Source organism: Cetorhinus maximus, chromosome 27 (genome assembly GCF_964194155.1).
Source record: "Cetorhinus maximus chromosome 27, sCetMax3.hap1.1, whole genome shotgun sequence".
Lineage (NCBI taxonomy): Eukaryota > Metazoa > Chordata > Chondrichthyes > Lamniformes > Cetorhinidae > Cetorhinus > Cetorhinus maximus.
Window position 1 is genome coordinate 17,048,540 of NC_135905.1, and position 24,205 is coordinate 17,072,744.

The following is a 24,205-nucleotide window of genomic DNA, read 5'->3' on the forward strand; positions in this document are numbered from 1 at the left end:
CCTTTTATCCTTCATAGTATTATGCCTATTGCCGTATAAAAACTGGACTTATTTTTCAGTTAACTCCATTTTGTTGTTTTCTTCATCCCACAATCCTCTCCTCTTGACTGTTTTTGGTGGGCAACGTCACTCGCAAATATGATTATTAACAAAGGCCTCTTTGATGCTTCCCTTTCCAGGTATTTTATCCTTCACAAATTGCCAAACCTGAAGTTTCTGGATGCAAGAACAGTTACAAAAAAAGAATATGAAGAAGCAGCAACCAGGGGTGCCTTCATGAAAGTGGTGAAACCCAAAGATGATCTGGTAAGGCATCAGCCAAGGGAACAGACATGCAATCTATCTGTGTTGCTACACATGATCATGAACACACAAAATACATGATAAACTGGAAAAATGTGCCCTTTATAAAGGTCTTTTAACATAATTTATATTTTATTAATCTGGGAGTTTCTAAACGCAAATTGTATGTAAAATATGTGTGCATGTATTTGGTCTTTCTTTAACTGATTTGGTCTTTTGTTTTGCTGTTTGTTCAGCCAGTATAAATTTAAATCATACTTACCTTTAAGGAAGCAGGTATCTAGCTCCAATGCACGTTTTCACTTTGTTGCAGCCTGTTTACATGTTTTTCTCCTCTCAAAGCAATGACAATTTGTGCTTTGTGATCACTGATAAAAAAAACTCCTGTAAAATTGAAAACCTTAATCACATAAGGGAGTTTCTTATGACCAGATTTTGACCTCATTTCATTTGTGTAAGCATAGATCAAAGTGGACGGGGCTGTCCGATTCTAGTAGCATTGCAGGGTGTGACAGCAATTCACATCAAAATGACAGCTCAAGTGCAGGACAATCAAATTGCTCAATTATATCCTGGGCCTGTAATTATTCCTCTCTGTTTTTGCAAAGCCTGCATTTGTCATTCCATTGACATAATTTACCTTATGATCACCTCACTAACATTTTGGTTGCAACCACGGTTGAAGAGATATGGAGGCAGCTTCCTTTCTTTTTATTTTGAAATTGATGAGGTCTGATATAGCAGCCACAATAACCTCTGCAGGGCATGTATAGACTTTGTGTTTAATTGCCTTCATCATCCCGATTGTCTGCTGACCAAAAGTGCAGGTCACCAATTACTGCAGCTGTGGCCAGATCTGCAGATAATTGGATTTTTGTAGCAGAGTTGATGGCATAATTGGATATTTTTGTTATTTGTTTTCAAGCCTTGTAGTTCTTCCTTCTGTGAGACATTATGGCATTTATAAGGTAAAAAGAATAGGTACATTCGTGTCAATCCTTGTTTTTGTATTTAAAGTTTCAAAATCAAAGCATTTGACAACAATCATAGATGAATATCCAACACCTCGTCTGTGAACCAGAACTTTTATGGATATACTGAAGATTATGTTCATTTTGAGTCCAGTTACATTGCGACTCAATGAAATCATGGCAGCAAACCATGATTCAGGTTCCAGTCTATTCTAGAGCATAGAAATGAGAGCCCTTCAGTAAAGCCATCTTGCAGTGCTTTACCTTAGCACGGTGTGGTATATAACTGGTGCTAAGGAAGAGGGTAAAAGTATTTGGATGTTAATTGGCCTTACAAATTTACTGCCATTTTTTCATGTTCGGAAAAAAACTAACATTTCCGTCTGTATCCCCAAACCTATGTACAGCCTTTGGGTGGGAAGGAGAGGCATAGAACAAGAGCTGGTTTTTGTGAATACTTTATATCCTATTTTGCCTCATGTTCCAAATTCCAGAATTGACATCTACCCCAACAACGTATTACATACATTTCATCTTTGCATTCAAAAAATATTTATAACGTGACCAACTCTGATAATGTATGCCTATAAGCATGCTTTCTCCTGGCAGTCAAGCAATATAATGGGGTTCTTGTTGCCTGCATTTTGCATTCTCCAATGGCATAATGACAACTTTAATAACTCACTTCTACGCAGGAATATATGATATACACCAGTCATTATGACTTGGTCTTTAGAAACCTAAGCTTTTGTGCAGTGTAGGAAGAATGGAATATAACATAAAAGAGGCCACAAGCCTAGCCTCAGGTGGCCTTTCGACAAGGATAACCTTGTAATGAGGCATTTCTGGTCTGTATCAATTAGAGACCAAAACCTTTACTTCCGAACCATCAGGACAGGATGGAACATGAAGTTTGTGCTAAATATTGGGTTGGTGCTGGCATTATGCCATGTGATTTCAGCAGCTTTCAGTATTGCCTCCAAATGGATACTACTATGCATTTTGACCAGGTGCAAATACTGCACCCCCCAATAATATCCAAGAATATTGCTGATAATAAATGAAAGTGGCTAATACTAAAGTTGAATATGGTGTTTAAAAACAAACCCTATACTGAAGATGTGAGTAGAATCATAGGCCAGAATTTGTCAGAAGGCCCAAGGTCCCGGCACAGGGACTGAAAATGGATACTGAGCCTGGGCAGCTGGAAGCCAACAATCTGGGCCGGATTTTACTGACGCCAGCTAATTAAGAGGCCATAGACAGGACTGCTGTTCAACTAAGGGTGGTGGCCCATCTGTCAGAGGCACCCTCAAAGGGCAGGTAAGCATTTTTTTTAACGTTCCAGGGCTAGGCAGGCAGACCCCCACGATCAGTGGGGTTAACCATCCAACAGCAGTGCCAGAACCACAAAGGTGGTCTTTTCCACTGTGGGAGCCCCTCTTTGGGCCAAGGAGCGGCCATAAAGGGAGGCTTGTTTGGGACCTACTGGGACACTGCCTCAATTTACCTGATGGTCATCTCATTATGGAGATGGCCCATCTCAACACCAGTAAAATGCCACCAGTGCCAGAAAGTGGCATCTAAATGAACAATTAATTGGCAGTGCTGCTGCTATTCCCATTTCTGGGATTATGCCATGGTTGCGGAAAGACATCAGGCTTCTCTCATGACACCTTCTGCCTTAATTTTACCAGCCCTCCTGCCTCCTAGCCTGTCTCCAGAGGGTGGTAAAACCCAGCCCATTGAATCATAGAATGGTTACAGCACAGATTGAGGCCATTTTTAGTCCATTGTCCCTGTGCAGTGTCTCTGAAAGAGCAACTCAGCTAGTCCTAGCCCTTTCCCTATTGCCCTGCAATTTTTTTTCTCTTCAGGTGATTATCCAATTGTCTTTTGAAAGCCATGATTGAATCTGCCGCACTCTGTGCATTCTAGATCATAACCACTCAATGCATAAATAGATTTTTCTTCATGTTGCCACTGGTTCCTTTGCCATTTACCTTAAATTGGTGCCCTCTGGTTCCTGACACTTCCATCAATGGGAATAGTTTCTTTCCACAAATCTGTTCATGATTTTGAACACTTCAATTAAATCTCCTCTCGACCTTCTCTAAGGAGAACAACCCCATGTTACTGATGTCCTTTGTCCCTGGAACCATTCTGGTAAATCTTTTCTGCACCCTCTCTGAAGGATTCACATCCTCCCTAAAGTGCAATGCCCGGAATTAGGCACAATACTCCAGTTGATACCAAACCAGTGTTTTATAAAGGTTCACCATAACCTCTTTGCTTTGTACTCTGTCTCTAGTTATAAAGCCCACTATCCAACAAGCCTTTTTAACCACTTTCTGAACCTGCCCAGCCACTTTTAATGCTTTGTGCACATATACTGCTCTCCCAGGTGTCTCTGTTCCTGCACCCCTTTACAGTTGTATCCTTTACTTTGCATTGCTTTTCCTCGTTCTTATCAAAATGTATCACTTCACACTTCTCTGTGTTAAATTTAATCTGCCATGTATGTGTCTGCCTATTCCACCAGCCTGTCTATGAAATTTTTCCACTTCTTCACAATTTACAATACTTCCAAGTTTTGAGTCGTCTGCCAATTTTGAAATTGTGCGCTGTACGCCCAAGGCTAGGTTACTAATATATATCAAGAAAAGCAGTGGTCTTAGTACCAGCCCCTGTGGAACACCTCTGTAAACCTTCCTCCAGTCTGAAGAATAGCTGTTCGCCAGTACTCTGTTTCCTGTCATTCAGCCAAATTCGTATCCATGCTGTTACTGTCCCTTTTATTCCATGGGCTTCAACTTTGCTGGCAAGCCTGTTATGTGGTACTTTATCAAATGCCTTTTGGAAGTTCCTATACACCACATCAATCCATATCCTTATCCATACCCTTATCGGCCATCTCTGTGACCTCATTAAGAAACTTGATCAAGCTGCTTAAACATGATTTAACAAATCTATACTGGCTTTCATTAATTAATCTGCACTTGTCAAAGTGACTGTAACTTTTGTCCCAGATTATCAGTTTTAAAAGCTTTCCCAGCACTGAGATTACACTGACTAGCCTGTAGTTGCTGGATTTATTCGTACACCCTTTTTTTGAACAGGAGTGTAACATTTACATTTCTCCAGTCCTCTGGCACCACTCATGTATTGGAGGAGGATTGGAAGATTATGGCCAGTACCTCTGTAATTTCTATTTATTCCTTCTGCAATCTCAGATTGTAAGGGACATATCTTTTTATTCCTGTTGGACTGTTGTAAAGAACATATCTTTTTATTTTCTAAAACAAAAATAAAAATACCTGGAAAAATTCAGCAGGTCTGGCAGCATCTGCGGAGGGGAACACAGTTAATGTTTTGAGTCTGTATGACTCTTCAACAGAACTAAGTAAAAATAGAAAAGAGGTGAAATATAAGCTGGTTTAAGGCGGGGGGTGAGGGTGGGGTGGGGGGGGTGGCTGTGGTTGGTAGAGCTGGATAGAGGGCCAGTGATAGGTGGAGATAGCCAAAAGATATCTTTTTATTTTCTGTTGGACTGAGGATTAAAATTACAATGGCTGCAGGTTGAAAGACATGTCCACTGGAACAGGATGAGAGATATATACAGTGTTGCAGTCCTGGAACAAAGTGTGCCATGAAAGACAGGATGGTGCCTGAAAGGAATCCGGGACCAATGGAGCTGCCTGGCAACAACATTTTAATTGGCTCCTGACCAGGTGACCAGTTTTTGTGTAAGAGCAGCGCAGCAGAATAGCTCCTAGCCAGAAAGGAACAAGACCTTAAACCTCTTTCTCCTTTGTGTGGAAGATTCCAGTAATTCCACAATAATATCTAGCTGGCTTGTTCTTCTCATATCTCTATAACCTGCTCTCTTGCTCTGAAAATCCCTGTCAAGAGGCAAAGGGGAAAATCACTGTTAGAAACATTGAAAGGCAAGTGTTCAACCAGTGAACAAAATACTGAAAGTGCTGGAAGACCACCTCATGTCACCAACAAGAACTAAAAGGAAGTTGGAAGCCATCGATCAAAATCAATCCATTGAATCCTGTACTCTGGAACTGGTGTTATTGAACTGTTTTATCCCACCCTTAAAATCCATGTTTTTGTGTGTCTTATGTGTCTTGTGTGTGTGTGTATAGGGATTTAAGAAGGGGCAGAGTTTAAGTTATAGAGTTAGAAATTAGCAGTTCATATTTTTTTCTTTTGTCACTGGTTAATGACAGTTTGTTTAATAAACAGTTATTCACTTATTAATTTTACAAACCTGGTGCTCATATTCTGTTAACCTAAATTAAACAGTTAGGTAGATTACGGGCAATCTGGTGGTTTGATCAAACTTTTTCACCTTTGTCACGGCTCAGGGAACAATCAGGGTTTGATATTACAGTGCACTATCCCCAGTGAGTCATGACAAGATGCATCCCATCCCATCCTGGTGACTTATAGGGGAGAATTTTTCCTATGGCGGGCAGGCGGGCTGGGCGGGAGCGGGTTGGGGCAGGCATGGAGCCCGCCCAGCGTAATGCACAGCCGATAGCTACCTGTGCATGTGGGGGGAGGAGGGAGAGTCGGGGGCCTGCGCTCTATTGTGCATACTCGCAAAAGAGCACAGCAATCTCCCTGTGGTACGGAGCTGCCTCAGGGAGATTGAATGGATTAGAAGAGTTTTTAATAAATAAAGTAAAATTTTATTTAAACGTCCCATCATGTGACAGTGTCACATGAGCTGGGACATGTTTGTGAAGTTTAAAATTTTATTTAATTATTTTATAAAACCTTCAGGAAACCTCATCTCACTCATGGATGAGGTTTCCTGAAAAACGCAAAGGCTGTTTGGACTCTTCACCTGCCCACCAACTTAAGGTTGGACGGGCAGCATTCTTAACAAGTTTAATTACTTTTTTAATGGCCTTAATAGGCTGTTGACAGTTCAGCGGGCAAGCCTCCGATGCACATCCGCCAAATGAAATACGAAATGATGCGCGATGACGTCGGAACACACAACCGACGTCATCACACGTCATTTTACACTTCGGCGTGTTGGGCCCGCCCCCACATGCCGACGGCAATATTCTGCCCAGAAACTTTAAGTACGGATAGCCTTTCTAATCTATGAATCTTTAGCACATCTAGTATCTCAACTACCTCCTCTTTCATTATGCATTTGACAGCATCTTCTTCCTTGGTAAAGATAGATGTAAAGTATTCATTTAGCACCTCAGTTGTGCCCTCTGCCTCCCTGCATAGATTTCCTTTTCTGGGTCCCCAGTTGGTCCCACCCCTCCTCTTTCTACGCTTTTACTGTTTATATGCTTAAAGAAAACGTTTATATTTCCTTTTATGTTTGCTGCAAGTCTCTTCACATACTCTCTCTTTGCCTCTCTTATTTCTTTTTCCATTTCCCCTCCGTTCATTTAGCATGGTTCTCACCTGTATTTTCAACCTGACATCTGTCATACACCCCCATTTTCTGCTTCATCTTACTCTCTATCTCTTTCATCATCCAGGGAACTCTGGTTTTGATAGCCCCACCTTTCCCCCTTGTGGGAACGTACCTTGATTATACGTGAACCATCGCTTCTTTAAAGGCAGCCAGTTGTTTCATTACAGTTTTCCCTGCCAATCATTGATTCCAATTTACCCAGGACAGATCCATTCTCACCCCGCTGAAATTGGCCTCCTCAAATTAAGTATTTTTACTCTTGACTGCTCCTTGTCCTTTTCCATAGCTACCTTCTAGCCCTTTACCATTCAGCAGAGATGTTGATTATTCTTGTTTCAACAATGCAAGTAGCATGATATTTTTATGATTCTTTTGTTCCTTTTGTCTTAATTCAAACATTAAAAACTATTTTGATAAGCATGTTCATATGGTCTGTGAATTGTCAAGTATGGCTCACAAATCATCTTCATTTTTAACCTAATCTAATGGATGCCCATTCATTATGTACAAGTTTCTTGTACCTACTTTAAATTATACATACTAATAATTGTTTGTTATTCCTGAGTCACAGTTAAAATATGTATGAAGATAATAGGTGTTCATAGATGGGCAAGGATCAGAAGAAAAAACTAGGACAAGTAACATGATCTCCATTTATAACAGAATTAATGCACATCAGATAAAAACTGCTCAATACGGCTACTCTATCTCAAAAGGTTTACATCAATTCAGTACTGCTTTGACAAAAGGGTGCAGAAAAGTCATGCTCATATCATAATTTCTGTCTAATCATGTTCTACTTCCTGCTCATTCTAACCTAGTTCATGATGCTTGTGAAATTGACAATAATATCCACATGATATTTATTGAGATTCTGTGCAGCTACTCCGCTTGAATCAAATATGAGACAAATTTTGCAGTTAAAGTTATTTTTCTTATGAAGTTGCATCTCATTGTTTTGGAAAGACACCAAGATCCCATATAATTGACATGACTTGGGCAGCTCTGAGATTTTGCCCATTATAAGAAAGTCATCCATGGCTGGGCTCAATCCCTTTTATTGCCCAGATGCCAGATTCTCAGAATCACCAATATTGGCTCAACAACGACTGTGATTTTAGTATGATGCAGTGGATTCTGATTAACACTATCACAAAGTTTCAACATAATCCCAGTGGAAACAGATTCATTGCATTGTAATAATAAGAAACTGGCAGCCTAATGTTGGATTTCCCTGTTCTCCATAGTATTGTGCTTTCTCTCTATATTTGTCCATTCATTGAAATTTATTTTCTTGTTCTATCAACAATGTTTCAATGGCAATTGAAGCAGATTCTTCAGTCTCAAAATATTTGGTTATAAATAAAGAAGAAAGAAATACTTGCATTTGTTTAGCACTTTTCATGACCACCTGAGGTCTCAAAGTATTTTACAGCCAAGGAAGTACTTCTTTTTCTTTATCCGTACATGAGATGTGGGCATCACTGGCTAGGTCAGCACTTATTGCCCATCCCTCATTGCACTTCAGAAGGTTGTGGTGAGCTGCCTTCTTGAACCTTGCAGTCCATTTGATGTAGGTACACCCACAGTGCTGTCAGGAAGGGAGTTCCAGGATTTTGACCCAGTTACAGTGAAGGAATGGTGATATAGTTTCAAGTCAGAATAATGTGTGGCTTGGAGGGGAACTTGCAAGTGATGGTGTTCCCATGCATTTGCTGCCCTTGTCCTTCAACCTGAGATGAGTGAAATCGTCAACTAAGTTATTAAAGTTGATGAAACGGGAATGGCTGTTTGTTGATGACACTGTCCTCGTGCCACATGACCTTCAAAGTATCATGGACTGTTTTCAAAAGCGGCTGATGACTATGGGCTAGCCATCAGCTAAGGAAGGCTAAGACACTCTACCAACAGCCACTGACCATACCCTATCCACTATAGCAATCAATGATGCAACCCTGAAGGCTGTAGATAACTTCACCTATTTCTGAAGCACAATCTCCAGAAATGCCTGTATTGACGGCGAGCTGGCAAATAGAATTGCTAGAGCAAATTCAGCATTTGCCTGTTTATCAAGAGACTGTGGAGGAAACGAGGTATCAAACTCACAAAAAAAACTTGCTGTGTACAAAGTTGTGGTATTACCAACCTTCCTATATGTCTATGAGGCATGGGAAACTACTCAAGACATATTAAGCAGTTGGGACAGGTTCCACATGAGATGTATTCGGAACATCATGGGCATCAAATGGGAGGACAAGGTGCCCAACACTGAGGTACTTCAAAGAGGAGAAGTGTCTGGAGTTGAAGCACTCATCATCAGAGCCCAGCTCAGATGGAGTGGCTATGTATGACTGATGATAAAATCCCGAAGTTGTATTCACAACTTAAACTTGGACACTGCCTGTAAGGAAGGCCAAGATTATGATTCAACGACTCCTTGAAGGTGAACCTCAGGAAGTGTGGCATGTCCATCACACACTGGGAGAAAAGAACTACCTGGGGAGAAATCTGAAGTAGTGGTGTTGTTTCCTTCGAACAGCAAAGAATACAGGCAGAAAAAGGACAAAAGACAAGCTAGAAAGACTGGGAAGTTCCAATAAATTCATTTGACAATTGATAATTCATCCTTACCCACACAGTAGAAAGCCATGCAGGCCTGTAATCGGACTGCACAGCCACATTATAATGCACAATGGATGACTGCAATGCAAGAAGCAGCTATCTTTAATAATGAAGGGAAACAGATGACGAAGCTTTCCTTGGCTGGACGTAAATGAAAACCAATGTTGGTGAATGATTTTTCAAATATTTTTAGTTTGCCAATTTTCTTCTCTCCTGATAGCGTTGACTCAAGGCTGTCCCTGAATACCTGTTACCTTCCCATACCTCACTAAAATGGCCAATTTTCATGGGTGAGTAAGTAGTGGCAGGCTATTTAGTGAAAGCACATTACAGAAAAGCCTATTCTTACCATATCAAAAAGCTGGCCTAATTGTCACCAAAATGTACATATTCATAAGAGCCAGGAAGATGACAAATTTAGAGATGGACAGATGAGAGGGGTAGGTATTACATCCAGTGGATGATTTTGTAATGTTGCTAATTCCATCCTCATGGCCCTAGCATGATAGAACACATAGTGTGTGCATAATGGACTTTTATTTTCTTAATGTTTTGTAATGTATGATGCTAGTTAACTAATGTTAAAATTTCTGTTATGATACGCTTGCTAATGCTATACCAGCTTCTAAGTAGCTTGGGACTTTTTTTTCAGTTTATTTTCCTTAGTTCTCAGAAGTCATTTACCATCTTTTTTGTGAGTAATCTTTGTAGATTAAAGTATTGTAACTCATTAATGACATTGTCTCACATGCTCATGGGATATATAAAATAAAACATATAAAATTATAGAGTGGCTGTCAACATAGAGCTGCTTACAAAATGATAAATCAATTTATATGTATGCTTAGTTTAGATTCTAACTGTTTGCATTTAATGATATCATTCTGAAATAAATGAGCAGTCATAATTAATCTTTGCCAGTAATTGTAAAAAAAATCAAGGTTATTTCTGAAATATTTCTTGGCCTGTAAACCTGCCAGTTAATATTAAAAATTATACCTTATTATAGGGACAGGATAACAGACTTTGCATGTTAATCTGAGATTTATGAGAGTTGTGGGTTCTCATGGGTAGCTAGATAACTAATTTATTTTGGAAAATGGAACAAACCCAATGCAGTGTATTGTTGTAGCATGAAGCAAGAGTTGCATGCATTGGATGGTTAAATCAGATCTGAAATGAGTGATTTTAGATTGATGATAATATTTTTCAGTCTGTTTTGCAGTGGAGGATCGCTGTTTTAAACTTGCCTTTTAAAGTTCAGTGAGTTTATCCAATGAGTAGCTGAAGCTTTCAAACCAGAAAAATCTCAAATTTGACCTCAGTGCTTTACTAGCTGATCACAGCTAGCTTGGCAGTAAAGGGTGCAATAATTATCTTCACTATTTCTGGGTTAGGGAAGAAATGTATTGACCAGGGCCCTATTCCTGATCATTGTCACTGTTGCAAGTGCGCACATGGATCTTGAGTGAAGATAGGTTCAGCCTGGGCTATCATGACTTCTGTTTTCATATGGTCTATCAACATTCACTGCCAAAAGCCAGTTGAGTAAGATGCAATGGGAAAGCCAGAGCTTGGGGAACTGTACCTCAGCAAGAAGTTAATACTTTTTGAGGAGAGGGTTGATGGGAAGGAAATGAATTTAGAAAGAAACCCTTGTCCTTTAGTAGCAGCAACTGACACAAAAATCATTGTGTACAAGTCAAATATTCTTTCAACTATTGGAATCAACTTATTAATCTTTTACAAAAGCAAAATACTACAAATGTTGGAAATCTGAAACATCATAAAAAGGCGATCGACCTGAAACATTGGGCAGAGTCTTATTACCTTAGATATGAATCACCTGAATGGCAGGATCATTTTCGGATCTGAAACCCAACTCTCTGAATTGTGTGCCTGGCTGTTGCTTTTTATCAGAGAAACCAATAATTATCCTGCCTCCAAGCTCCCCAACCAATTGGGGAGGATGGGAGAGGGTATGATGCATCCATTTGTTCAAATAAATGATTTCTAATTAAAAGGACCATGGCATGGATCAGAGAAACTCACCAGCATGTTGATTTTTGAGGCTGCAGCAATCACGGGAATGGCAAAGAGACCTGCGAAGGTTGCCACCCTGGTCTCTGACTTACCTTGAGGGCCTGGTGCAGGATCTGTGGGGTTACACCGAGCTGAGCTCTAAGGACAGGAGGAAGAGATCAACCTTTCTAAGCAGGCAGGCATAAATGGAAGTGCCAGAGGTAGTCACCAGCAGAAGTATGCTCCCACCAACCTGGAGACAATGCATCAAGAGGATCAAGGACCCCAAAGGGCATGGCAGGGGAGTGGCATAATACTTCATGGGTACCAAGCCCCACATTCTGACTTGTCCAGCATTTTCCTGCACACCACACCTCAGGTCACACTTTCCAACTTCAATTGTTTCTCTCTCGCCAGGCACCTTATATCCCTACCTGGGCAGCTAATACTCAGCTTATTGCCCTCTAGTACCCATACCTCTCAACCACTATCCACAAATGTTGTTTTTCCCTCCTTTCCACACAAACCATTGGTGACCATTCCACACAAACCATTGACAGGGTAGATGCTGAGAGGTTGTTTCCCTTGTGAGAGAGTGTAGGACCAGAGGGCATAATCTCAGAGTAAAGGGACACCCATTTAAAACAGGGATGAGAAGGAATTTCTTCACTCAGAGGGTAGTCAATCTGTGGAATTCTTTACGCAGAGGGCTGCAGAGGCTGGGTTGTTAAGTATATTCAAGGCTGAGATAGACAGATTTTTAATCAGTAGGAGAATCAAGGGTTATGGGAACAAGGCAGAAAAGTGGAGTTGAGGATTATCAGATCAGCCATGATCTCATTGAATGGCAGAGCAGACTCGATGGGCTGAATGGCCTGCTTCTGCTCCTACGTCTTATGGTCTTATGACCACTCACACCCCTTCTGCTTTCTGTCCTTGCAGAAGAGAGCACACCAACTTGGTGAGGGGCAGGCACTTGGAAGTGGGCTGTTGGTCCCAGTGAAAGAAACATTGTCAACCATTAGCAATGTGTGCCCAGCCCCTCCACTGGGCAGTATTCCTGTCCCAGAAGGCTCTACATGTTAACAACAACCTGAGGCACTGGTGCTTAGACATGTCGAGAGCTGATTTAATGGCTGTAGACAGTGTTGGGGCTTTGCGTCCTTCCAACTGAATCCTGGTGTCCATTCCAAATGTTTTGTGGACACCAACTATTCTGTGGAGGGACATGCTACTCAGTAGAAGGCAGCCATTGCTGCTGCTGCAGCTGGAGCAGTTTTGACAGTGGTGTGGCCTCTGCTGTTGACCCCTGGCAGAGGTGGAAGTTGGAGCTGCCATACTGAAGGCTGGCACCAGGGATGTACAGCTGAAGGTAAGTAAAGTGTAAGACAGGTGAACTGCCTTCCAAGAAGTTGGCAATCAACTGTTGAACAGTGAAAGCAATTTCTGAGAGACATGCTTTGAACAGCAGTCTCTCAATGACCATGGTTGGAGCTTTTCAGTGTAACTGATCAAAGCTGTCATAGCTTGTCACTTTCACTTGAGTAGCTCTTTCCACTGCACACTCCCTTTGGAAACAGGTTCCCTGGCTGGGAAATACAGGATTCAGGGTTAAAACAGCTCATAATTGACTTCATAAAACCTGAACCACCTCTTACCCAACAAGTCAAAGGGGGTTCCCTGCTTTCCTTCAAATCCACCCCAGGAAAAGCAGGAAAAGGGTCAGATCAGGTCAGGATCCTGGCCTGAAATCAATTTCTGGAACTTGCCTGCCACCAAGCTGGCAAAATTCTGCCCAGTAATTCTGTTTCTCTCTTCACAGATGCTGTGTATTTTCCGCATTTTCTGTTTTTATTGTCAGATTAATATAAGGAAGCCCATCAATGTCAGGAACAGGAAACTTGTTTAGGTAAACTCTTTAACTCTCCAAAGGAAAATTGCATGTTGCTTCGAGTACAATGTGAATAATTATGTCAAAAATAAATAACAATATTAGCATTCAGGCAAGACTTTGAAATAGTGAAATTTTCTGAATTTATTTTGTCAATTTTTCTGGACTCTTATTTGAAGATGAACATTTGATGGCAATCATTCTGGATATTTATAATAGTCATTGTTATTTCTCGTCAGGCATCAAAACCAGAATAACATCAACAGAAAAGAACATTAAAAAGAATTAAAGGTTATTTTTCAGGTTTGATCATAGCCAAAGTGATAATTGTTAATGAATGGTATAGGTAATTACAATGGGAAAAAAATAATTGCAGGTACATGTTAATACCCAGCCCAGGAGGTGTGTGTCAATATAATGTGCTTTTATACATGGGTAGCCAATTGGTGCAGGAAGAAAGGTAAGTCTTTACTTGGAATAGACCAGAGTGACACATCACAGGTATATATTTCCTGACTCAAGTGTTAGTAAGTAGCTCTTTATATCTGTTCAAGTAACTGTCCAATCCATGCCCTCCACCTCTATGTACTTAACCTCACTTGATACAATTAATGTGTGCAACTGAATATCCGCTGAGAAAAAGATAGAAATGCGAAGTATGGGACGTAAAAACAAGTTTAAAGACTGTTTTCTGAAGTATATTCAGTATCAATTGCAACTTTAAATTGCGCTCATGCAACTAAATTTCGAACACTATGTACTTATGATTGCTAGACATTCAAATAATGTTGTAAAGTGAGTATGCTACAAAGTGAAATTTTTATCGTATGTATTTTCACAAAAACTAGTAATGTTATAACCCCAATATGATGTGGGATTTATTGTGAGCAAGAAATTGTTGTTAAACTTTCAGATTTATATAGCAATCACTTCAATGATGGCAAAGATGGCAGGACTTGCCTCTATACTATAATTGCTTTACCAAAATACCTTCACATCCTAACTGAAGTGTTCGGGTGATGCTAGAATAAGAGTATAACTTCTTTTTGCTCTTACCTAAAGGATCATCTAACTTTTATGCATACATGTAATGCATAACACAGATCTATTTAAAAGCAATGTTTAATTTACAGAAAATAATCTGATTATCCTTCAAAGTACTGCTCCCTCCAATTATTACTGCTTGCAATGACACAAAAAACACAAATCTGACCTGTAACAAGAATAATGTTTGATTACAGTAAAAAATGCTATAAAACTTTTAGAACGTAATATTCTACTGCCTGTGTTTAGATCAACAATTGAGATTAATTCCAGACAAAACAGATTTCTGTCTTTATATGAATGAAAATTTATGAGCTATTAAAAAATAGGGGCTGCTTTTCCTGTGCCAGCAGATGATGCATTGTACAGATCACATTTGATGTTTGTTGCATGCTTAGTTAAATGACTTCACTAACTGCACCAGTGCATATCAACTTTCTTGGGTTTTAAGAAATTGGAGGTGGTTCCTTCCCCTGATCAGCAGGGAAGCATATGTGCATGTGCTAATAGAAACAGGCTGAATTGCAGTGTCTTCAGTGGTTGAATAACCTGCTTACATGGTGCACTTATGAAGAGTGATCATTTGGTGAACAACAGCACAAGTCTTGGACCTAAAGCAGTGCAGAGAGGAAATTGGGAAGTAAAATATGGGAGTGATTTTAATCATGGTCCAAAGCAGACTTGTTTTGATATGTGCCTTTAATATAGCTGCAGTATAAATTTCTTCTGCAGATTTTTTAAAACTAATTTTCTCCAGTCCTATGCTGAAGTCAGGACTCATTTTAGGGTATGATTGCAAAGGTGCGAGTTATCTTGTTATCGCAATTGAGTGGTCATCCTTTAAAATTAAAATCAGGTGATGAAAGCCTGTAAAATCAGCCATGTCACATCATATCTATTCTCACTGCATTAATGTTATATTCATTAATAACTCATATTCAAATTAAAAGTAAACAATATTTCAAAGTACAAGTTAATTTATATTTGAAATGTCTGCAATGGAAGAACTCTCAAAAACAGTGATCTTGAGTGGTAAAATGTGGATTCATGCTTAGCAATTCCCCAAATGGTAAATTCTAGTTTGAGTTTTGCCATTCAGCCAAGCAGATGCTATTTGCTTCCAAAAAGGGTTGGAAGAAAAATTGATGAATGGGTTACCTGTGCTACAAGATTAAACAGTGAATATCATTTTTAAAAATGGGCACTTCAAATATACTCCCTTGATTGTGTAGTACTTTGGAAGCACTTGGCAGTAAAATGCAGGGATTTTCTTAGTTGTACATCAAGATGAAGGAAGTATTAATAAAGATCTTTCTCAAATGTTCTGATAATTTATTGCAAGGAGGTATACTCTTTGGGAGAAAAGCCCATGTTTTTAAATTATTTAAAATGCTCCCGTATATGAGTTTTGAAGCTGTCTTAAAGGGCACTAACCCAGAAAATAGATAAGCATCCTGGCTGGTTACTCCTGATTTCAATTCACTGATTCTCATTGGAAGTTTTTTGTTTTTTGTGACTGGATGCCTGTGTCCAGTGGGGTTTCACAGGGATTGGTGTTGGGTCCCTTGTTATATATAAATGATTTAGACTTGAATGTAGGAGGGTTGATCAGTAAGTTCGCGGATGACACGAAAATTGGTAGGGTGGTAAATAGTGAGGAGGATAGATTACAGGAGGATACAAACGGGCTGGTCAAATGGGCTGATCGGTGACAAATAGAATTTAATCCGGATAAGTGTGAGGTGATGCACTTGGGCAGGACAAACAAGGCATGGGAATACACAATGAATGGTAGGACCCTGAGAACTACAGAGGATCAGAGGGACCTTGGTGTGCATGCCCGCCAGTCCTTAAGGTAGCGGGACAGGTAGATAAGGTGGTTAAGAAGGCATATGGGATACTTGCCTTTAGCAGCCGAGACTTGGAATATAAGAGCAGGGAGGTTATGCTGGAACTGTATAAAATGCTGGTTAAGCCACAGCTAGAGTATTGCGTGCAGTTCTGGAATCCACATTATAGGAAGGATGTGATTGCACTGGAGTGAGTGCAGAGGAGATTTACCAGGATGTTGCCTGGGCTGGAGAGTTTTAGTTATGAAGAGAGATTGGATAGACTGGGGTTATTTTCCTTGGAGCAGAGGAGATTGAGGGGGTACACGATTGTGGTGTATAAAATTATGAGGGGCATAGATAGGGTAGACAGGAAGGAACTTTTCCCCTTGGTGGAGGGATCAATAACCAGGGGGCATAGATTTAAGGTAAGGGGCAGGAGGTTTAGAGGGGATGTGAGAAAGATTTTTTTCACCCAGAGGGTGGTGGGAATTTGGAACTCACTGCCTGAAACGATGGTAGAGGCAGAAACTCTCATAACATTTAAGAGATATTTGGATATGCACTTGCAATGCCATGGCATACAAGGCTTTGGGCTTAGTGCTGGAAAATGGGATTAGAATAGCCAGGTACTTGTTTGACTGGCGCAGACTCAATGGGCCGAAGGGCCTTTTTCTGTGCTGTAGACCTCTATGACTCTAAGTATGTATGTATGTGTATTTGGAGAGTGGAAATCATAGCTTTCTGCAATCAAAATATTTAATTGCTCAGAAAACACACCCATCACTTTGCAGATGATATGAAACTTGGAAGCATTATGAACTATGAAGAGAATAGTGTAGAACTTCAAAAGGATAAAAACAAGTTGGTGGAATGGGTGGAAAGGTAGTATATGAAACTTAATGTAGAGAAATATGAAGTGATTCATTTTGAGTGGGGAGAACATGGAGAGACAATATAAAGTAAAGGGTACAACTCGAAAGCAGGTGCAGGAGCAGAGGGACCTGGGTGTATATGTGCATAAGTCACTGAAGGCAGCAGGACAGTTTGAGAGCGCAATTAGTATCCTATGCTTTATTAAAAGGACCATAGACTATAAGAGCAAGAAGGTTAAGTTGAACTTATTTAAAACACTAGTTCGACTTCAGCTAGAGTATTTCGTCCAGTTCTGGGTGCTGCACTTCGGGAAGAATGTGAAGGCATTGGACAGAGTGCAGAAAAGATTCATGAGAATGGTTCTAGAGATGAGGAACTTAAGTTATGAAGATAGATTGAAGAAATTAGGACTATTTTCCTTGGAGAAGCGAAGGCTAAGCAGAGATTTGATAGAGGTATTCAAAATCATGAAGGGTCTGGACAGAGTAGATAGGAAGAAGGTATTGAAACATGTGTAAGGATCAAGAACAAGAGGGCACAGATTTAAAATAATTGGCAAAAGTGATATGAAAAGAATTTTTTTCACACAGTGAGTGGTTAAGGCCTGGAATGTACTACCTGAGAGTGTGGAGGGGGCATGTTCAATCGAAGCGTTCAAAAGAGTTATGGGGAAAAGGTGGGAGAATGGCACTTAGCGAATTGCTCATTTGGAGAGCTGGTGCAGACACAATGGGCTGAATGATGATCTCCTGCGCTGTGACAATTCTGTGATTTTCTCTGCATTTTGCTTCAGTCGGAAGTTCAGATTTTGTGGCCCAATTTGCTTCAATGAATATGCACATATGCAATGAATATTTCACATTTCAATGGCACCTAGTCACCGGTGACATCTATGTGGCTGTGAATGAAGTGTACTATCCCTCCTCATCCTCCTTAATTTTTGGCACAGTTGGCCACACCATCTCCATGGTCAAGCTAAGTGGTATTGCCCCCGCATGGTTCCAATCTTACCCATCTAGTCAAAGTCAGAAATTCTCATTTGGTCCCTGCTTCTTCCCTGTGTGAAAATTTTAACATCATTTTTGTGTTCAAACGCACTCAATGTGCTCAAAAATGATCAGTGATCATTTGACATCAAAAGATGTAATTTGGAACGAGTTTCTCACACAGTCAACATTGTTATCTTTAACATCAAATGTAATCAAAAGTACTCAGAGGTATTAAAAACGATCTCTGGCATTAAAAGCGATCATTGACATCAAAAGCAATGATTAGGCTTCTTCCCCGTACACACCCATACCCTTCCCCCCCAAACCAACTCAGCCTCCACTCATTTAGTCCCTTCCTCATCAACCCTCCCCCCACCTGGATTTCACCACCTTAATTTTGGAGAGCTCCCACCCCACCCACCGCTGCCAACTCGGTCCTACTGCCAGCCACCGAATCCAGGACTCTGGCTGGACCCCACCCACCCCCTGCCAAACAAGCCAAGCCTGCAGTGTTGGCTACACCTCGACCCCAACGCCACAGCCCTACCTGCTTTGTTCTCTTGTCATGCCTAATTCTTGTGGTGGGACTTGTATCCTAGTGTCTGTGGAACCCTTCCCCGTAAGAGTCATTGTGTGTGGAACCCATACCCCAGTGAGAGTCAGTGTTTGTGGAAGCCATTGCCCAGTGAGAGTCAGTGTGTGTGGAAGCCAACCCCAGTAAGAGTCATTGTGTGTGGGACCTATACTCCACTTAGAGTCAGTGCCTGTGGAACCCGTACACCAGTGAAAGTCAATGCATGTGGGACTTGAATCCCAATGAGAGCCAATGTGTTTGGGAATCCTTCCCCCTGTGAGAGTCAGTGTGTGTGTGGACCCCATACAGCAGTGAGAGTCAGTTAGTCCTGCACTCCTGGCTGTGGTCTGGTGGCTGATTGTGGTCTGTTCATGCTCAGACAGCAAAGACATGCAGGCAGCAGCAAGAGAATAACTTAAGCAGTCCTCCCAGCTGCTGCCCAGAGAAATACAGGACAAGTGGATTTCCAGACAGTTCTCACACAAGAGAGTGGGACAGTAGGGCAAATTCCAGGAAATCCATGATAAGTGGCCACCCTCGGGCCACACTCACCGCCACCAGGGTGGCCAACTGGTTCGTAATTTGGCTTTTCATCCTGCATCCTGGTAAGGCTTTCCCAGGATTCGTTTTGCCTCAGATTTCTTCCATCCCTGCCGGCTTTGTGTCTGCAAGCATGGCATGATGGGTTGGTGGTTTGTGTTCAGGGCTATGCAGCAGGTGTCCAGCATCCGAGCATCGGACTCGGGGCATGTCGCGGGGCTGCGGCAGTAGTCCCATGCATGAATTTCACCCCACCACCCTTCCGCCTTGGCGACCACCCCCTGCTCCCGCGGTCTCACCAGCAACCCTAGCCGCCGTCACGCCGATCGGTGGGCCATGGGGTGGGGGTGAGGGCAATTTTACTGTGATTGGTCACCCTGCGATTGAATATTTTGGGGGCTTTTTTGAGCACTGAACTAAACTGCTTGTGACAAAATACTAAAATCATGGAACACTTACTTCTGAATTAACTCCAAGTGCGTAACTATTTTATTTCTAATGCATTTTTCTCTGTGTAGAAGGTATGAGGTATTATAAACTGCATCTACATGTATAATCACTCATATACAGGAATACAAAAAATGGTTTTCTACAATTTGTATTTTTGCTGCTTAACAGCAGAGGTATCAACTGGCTCAATATCTACCCCATCATGACAATTTTGGAAAAAAATGCCAATGTTGAATATGTGTTTCCTCCATGCACATTATTCATGCCTATAAAGCTTATGCTTATAGGTATGTTAGACTCAATGGAACCAATAAGATCCTGAAAAGGAGGGATGTGAAATAGCTTTGCTTTGGAGACATGATTAATCAAGGCATCTTGGCGGGTTTGGAGAGATCTGATTCTCATGGACAAGATGAGATAAAACTTTCATCATTGGAAAGGAAAGGAGTTTCTTAAAATCACAGGTCCAGGGGAAAAGAGAGGTGTGTTTGCACCCCACTAATGATTTGTGCACTGTTAAACAATCTACAGGATGCATGGCATAACATACTGTATCAGCCGAGACTTAGAAAAATCCATGGAATGATATTGTTGATGTCACCTGATGTCTGAAACTTAGTCAAATTTTGTTGTGATAGCTAGAACTTAGAATATTTCCTCACAAACAAGCTCTGATCGCTTTTGATGTCAGTTGAATGCTTCTGAACATTTTGAAGGTAATTAAGTGATTTTAAATGATTGCAAATTATGTTGCCTGAGCATGTTGATGTCAATTGATGACTAATGATTTCAACATCGACTTGGGATGTCAAATAATGGCTAAATGATCGCCTTTGATCACAAATAATGTCAAATGATAGCTAAATGATCACTTTTGTACACAAATGATGGCTAAATGATTGCTTTTGAGTGCAAATGATGTCAAAATTATTGCTTTTGGGTGAAAATTATGGCTAAATACTCAATTTTAAGTGCAAATGATCACAAATGAGTGCAAATAAATGCTGTTGAATGCAAATGATGGCAACATTTTCTGGCAGAGGCCTCTTCTTCCTTCCTTCCCGCCTCCGCAACCTTAAAATACCTAACTATAAAAAGTACAGTCCTACTCTCTATTTACTATACTCTACTATAGTGTGCAGTATAATGTGGATAAATGTGAGGTTATTCACTTTGCTAGCAAAAACAGGAAGGCAGATTATTATCTGAATGGCTATAAATTGAGAAAGGGGAATGTGCAACGAGACCTGGGTGTCCTTGTACACCAGTCACTGAAGGTAAGCATGCAGGTGCAGCAGGCGGTAAAGAAGGCAAATGGTATGTTGGCCTACATAGCGAGAGGATTCGAGTACAGGAGCAGGGATGTCTTGCTGCAATTATACAGGGCCTTGGTGAGAACACACCTGGCATATTGTGTGCAATTTTGGTCTCCTTATCTGAGGAAGGATGTTCTTGCTATGGAGGGAGTGCAGCAAAGGTTTACCAGACTGACTCCTGGGATGGCGGGACTGACATATAAGGAGAGATTGAGTCGGTTAGGATTATATTCACTGGAGTTCAGAAGAATTAGGGGGGGGGGATCTCATAGAAACCTATAAAATTCTAACAGGACTAGACAGGGTGAATGCAGGAAGGATGTTCCCGATGATGGAGGAGTCCAGAACCAGGGGTCACAGTCTGAGGATATGGGGTAGACCATTTAGGACTGAGATGAGGAGAAATTTCTTCACCCAGAGAGTGGTGAGCCTGTGGAATTCGCTACCACAGAAAGTAGTTGAGGCCAAAACATTGAAGGAGTTAGATATAGCTTTTGGGGCAAAAGGGATCAAAGGATATGGGGAGAAAGTGGGAGCAGGTTATTGAGTTGGATGATCAGCCATGATCATAATGAATGGCGGAGCAGGCTCGAAGGGCCGAATGGCCTACTCCTCCTATTTTCTATGTTTCTATGTTTACCTACCCTTCCTATGCAATATATAGCCATATTCACTCACCCCATTAAACTATCCGATGTATACTACACATACGTACTCTACTCCATGTTGCAATACACCACACTATACAATGCTTGTCCTACTCTGCACTACAAAAGCCTTTTTCTTTGTTTCTGCAGCAGACTCATCGTGGAATAAAAGTGGTGTAAACATATTAATATATACTGTGTTACATGTGAAACAACTTCAGTGTTTATGTTCCACAGTTGGCAATGATTTATTAATTTGGCCTTTGTTAATCCAGAGCACTTAATAATTCAGCACTGTATTGAACGGCAATTGTACCATTTTCTCTGTATATTTGACTTGCATATGACGCAGTGTTGTTAAAATAACTTGCTTTTGACTTATTTCTGTGTATACATAAAGCTTTGAATTTTCAGCTGATAAACCACCAGAGATTTAGAATTTTGAACATCTAAGCTGTACAAAGGAATTAATAAATTCTACAAATCATATGATTTACAGCAAGACCTTTTAATGTGTCAGCCATTATATTTTATAATGGCACTGCCCTGATTAGCTTTCAGACTACATTGTGTAAAACTAAAGTTGCTAGATTGTTGCACATCTTCCAAAACCTTCAGTGTATTTCAGAACTCTCAATAAGTGGAATTAGTTAAATGGCATTCAGGATGGCTGATTACTCTCAGAAGAGCATTGTGGAAAGAAGATTTTGGGAAAACATATGAAATGTTCAGTCATTTTTGATTACTGTAGAAAAGAAAAAAAAATCAGTGGGCAAAGTTCTATAGTTTTACACTTAACAGACATTGTGTTACCTTTCTATATTATCACATGGTGTATAGATAGTACTATCACTATGATCTGTGTTCTTTCTCTTGATGCTTCAGCTATGCCATCCTGCATTGTGTATCTATCACATAAGTATTGCAGCTTCACATCTTTCATGTATTTCAGTGCTGAGACTCTCCACAAAATACTGCTATAGTAAAAGTTCTGGAGGACCAGAGCAACGTGGACAGCAATTTTCTGATTTCCACATCTAACTACGTATGTGCAGTTGCCAGATGTTGTTTTCTGATTTACGGTTACTAATGGTGAGCACAGATGCAGGCCATTGAGTTAACCACAAAAAGAAAGCAACATTTGTATTTTTCTGTTACCACTTATAATTGTTTTGGTGGCTTTCCTGAATTCAGTGACTCATCCTCAGTAAGGTTCTGTGGACACTGGCAGCCTATAGTATCTCACCAAACTGACCATACTTCGTGACAATGAATACAGTCAGGCAGAATTGCCAGGAAGACTCACTGGATAATGATCAACAACTTGAATCCTGCTGATCTTATTTTTTCCCTCCCTAGCCTAAGGATGCTGAGGCTAAATGCAATGGCCCATGTATTTTCCTGGTTGAGATCAGCAAAATCAAATGAATGGATGAACCTGGAACCTTTCTTTGTTACTGCAGCAGGCCTACAAAGCCAAAATAAAATTGGAATTTTGTACTTAAATGCATTTCAATTCATTTGATTTTTTTGCTAATCATACTAACTGTATGATAAGTCCTCTGAGGGCTCTTATGTTCCGCCAATTCTGGCCTCTTGCACATCCTTGATGTTAATTGCTCTAACGTCAGTGGCTGTGAATTTAGTTCCCTAAGCTCTAGAATTCCATCCCTAAATTTCTTCAACTCTCTACATCTCTGTGCCTCTTTAAGACATTCCTTAGAGCCAACTCTTTGTGTAAGCTTTTGGTCACCTGTTGTAATATCTCGTTATATGACTTGGTGTCAAATTTTGTTTAAAAACCCTCCTGTGAAGTGCCTTGGGACGTTTTGCTATGTTAAAGTACTATTTTGTTGTTTTTAGAAAAATAATTGTTGATTAAAACAATCTGAATTATCACAACACCGCTTCACAAAAAATTATATCTTTTAGTTGTTTGGTAGAACAGCACTTGAGTATTGCTGAAAAAAGACATTTTGTCGAAGCTTTTCGTCTTGCACTCATCAGGACAATCACAAGAATACCAATGTCAGGGGAAGCAACAACTTTATACTGTATGAGAAGTGAGTGCTGATTGGTTGGCAAGTGGACTCTGATTAGTAGAGACGTTGCCATGGAGAATTCATCAGTTAATGGTAACTGACAGTTAACTGCCAAGCTTTATTTGAAATTTTAATCCAGGCAGCTTGACCCTGATTGGTCAAGGCATTGCCCTGAGGAATGAACCAGCGAATGGCTGTCACCTATTTTGTTTAGCTGAAACAGGCTCAATGTGCATACATGTCCTTTCTGTCTGCCAAGAACAGGGCCCTGTGCATTAATACATGTCGCTTCCAGTACATGCAAATGTGCCACACTGAGCCCACCTGACAATCTTAAATTAGTTGTCAGTGTAATTTTTAGCACGCTGAGGATTATTTAGCAAATATTGTCCAATCGCGGAATCACATCTAATGTTGGACACTGTTTTGAGTTTTGCAAGCACGGGCTGGTTGAGTACAGTCTGTACCCTGCCTGTTGTGAACAGTGGAAGGGATATGCTGTTTGATATGATCCCCCAGTGTTTGGGATGTACGGGCTTCATACCTAGTATCACGCAGGCACCGAAATACACCACATTACACATTTGTGTGATAGGCAGAACATCTTTTTGGCTTGACGGCAGCATCCTGT

The 24,205-nt window shown here is 40.6% G+C and overlaps 1 protein-coding gene across 1 annotated transcript in view; it reads left to right on the forward strand.

The window, feature by feature from the left end:
* Nucleotides 1–24,205, forward strand: part of lrmda (leucine rich melanocyte differentiation associated) — a 1,010,599-nt gene that overhangs the window by 677,778 nt on the left and 308,616 nt on the right. The window contains exon 6 of the mRNA XM_078530808.1: nucleotides 180–306. Coding sequence (XP_078386934.1) covers nucleotides 180–306 — 127 coding nt within the window. The remainder of the gene's footprint in view (nucleotides 1–179; nucleotides 307–24,205) is intronic.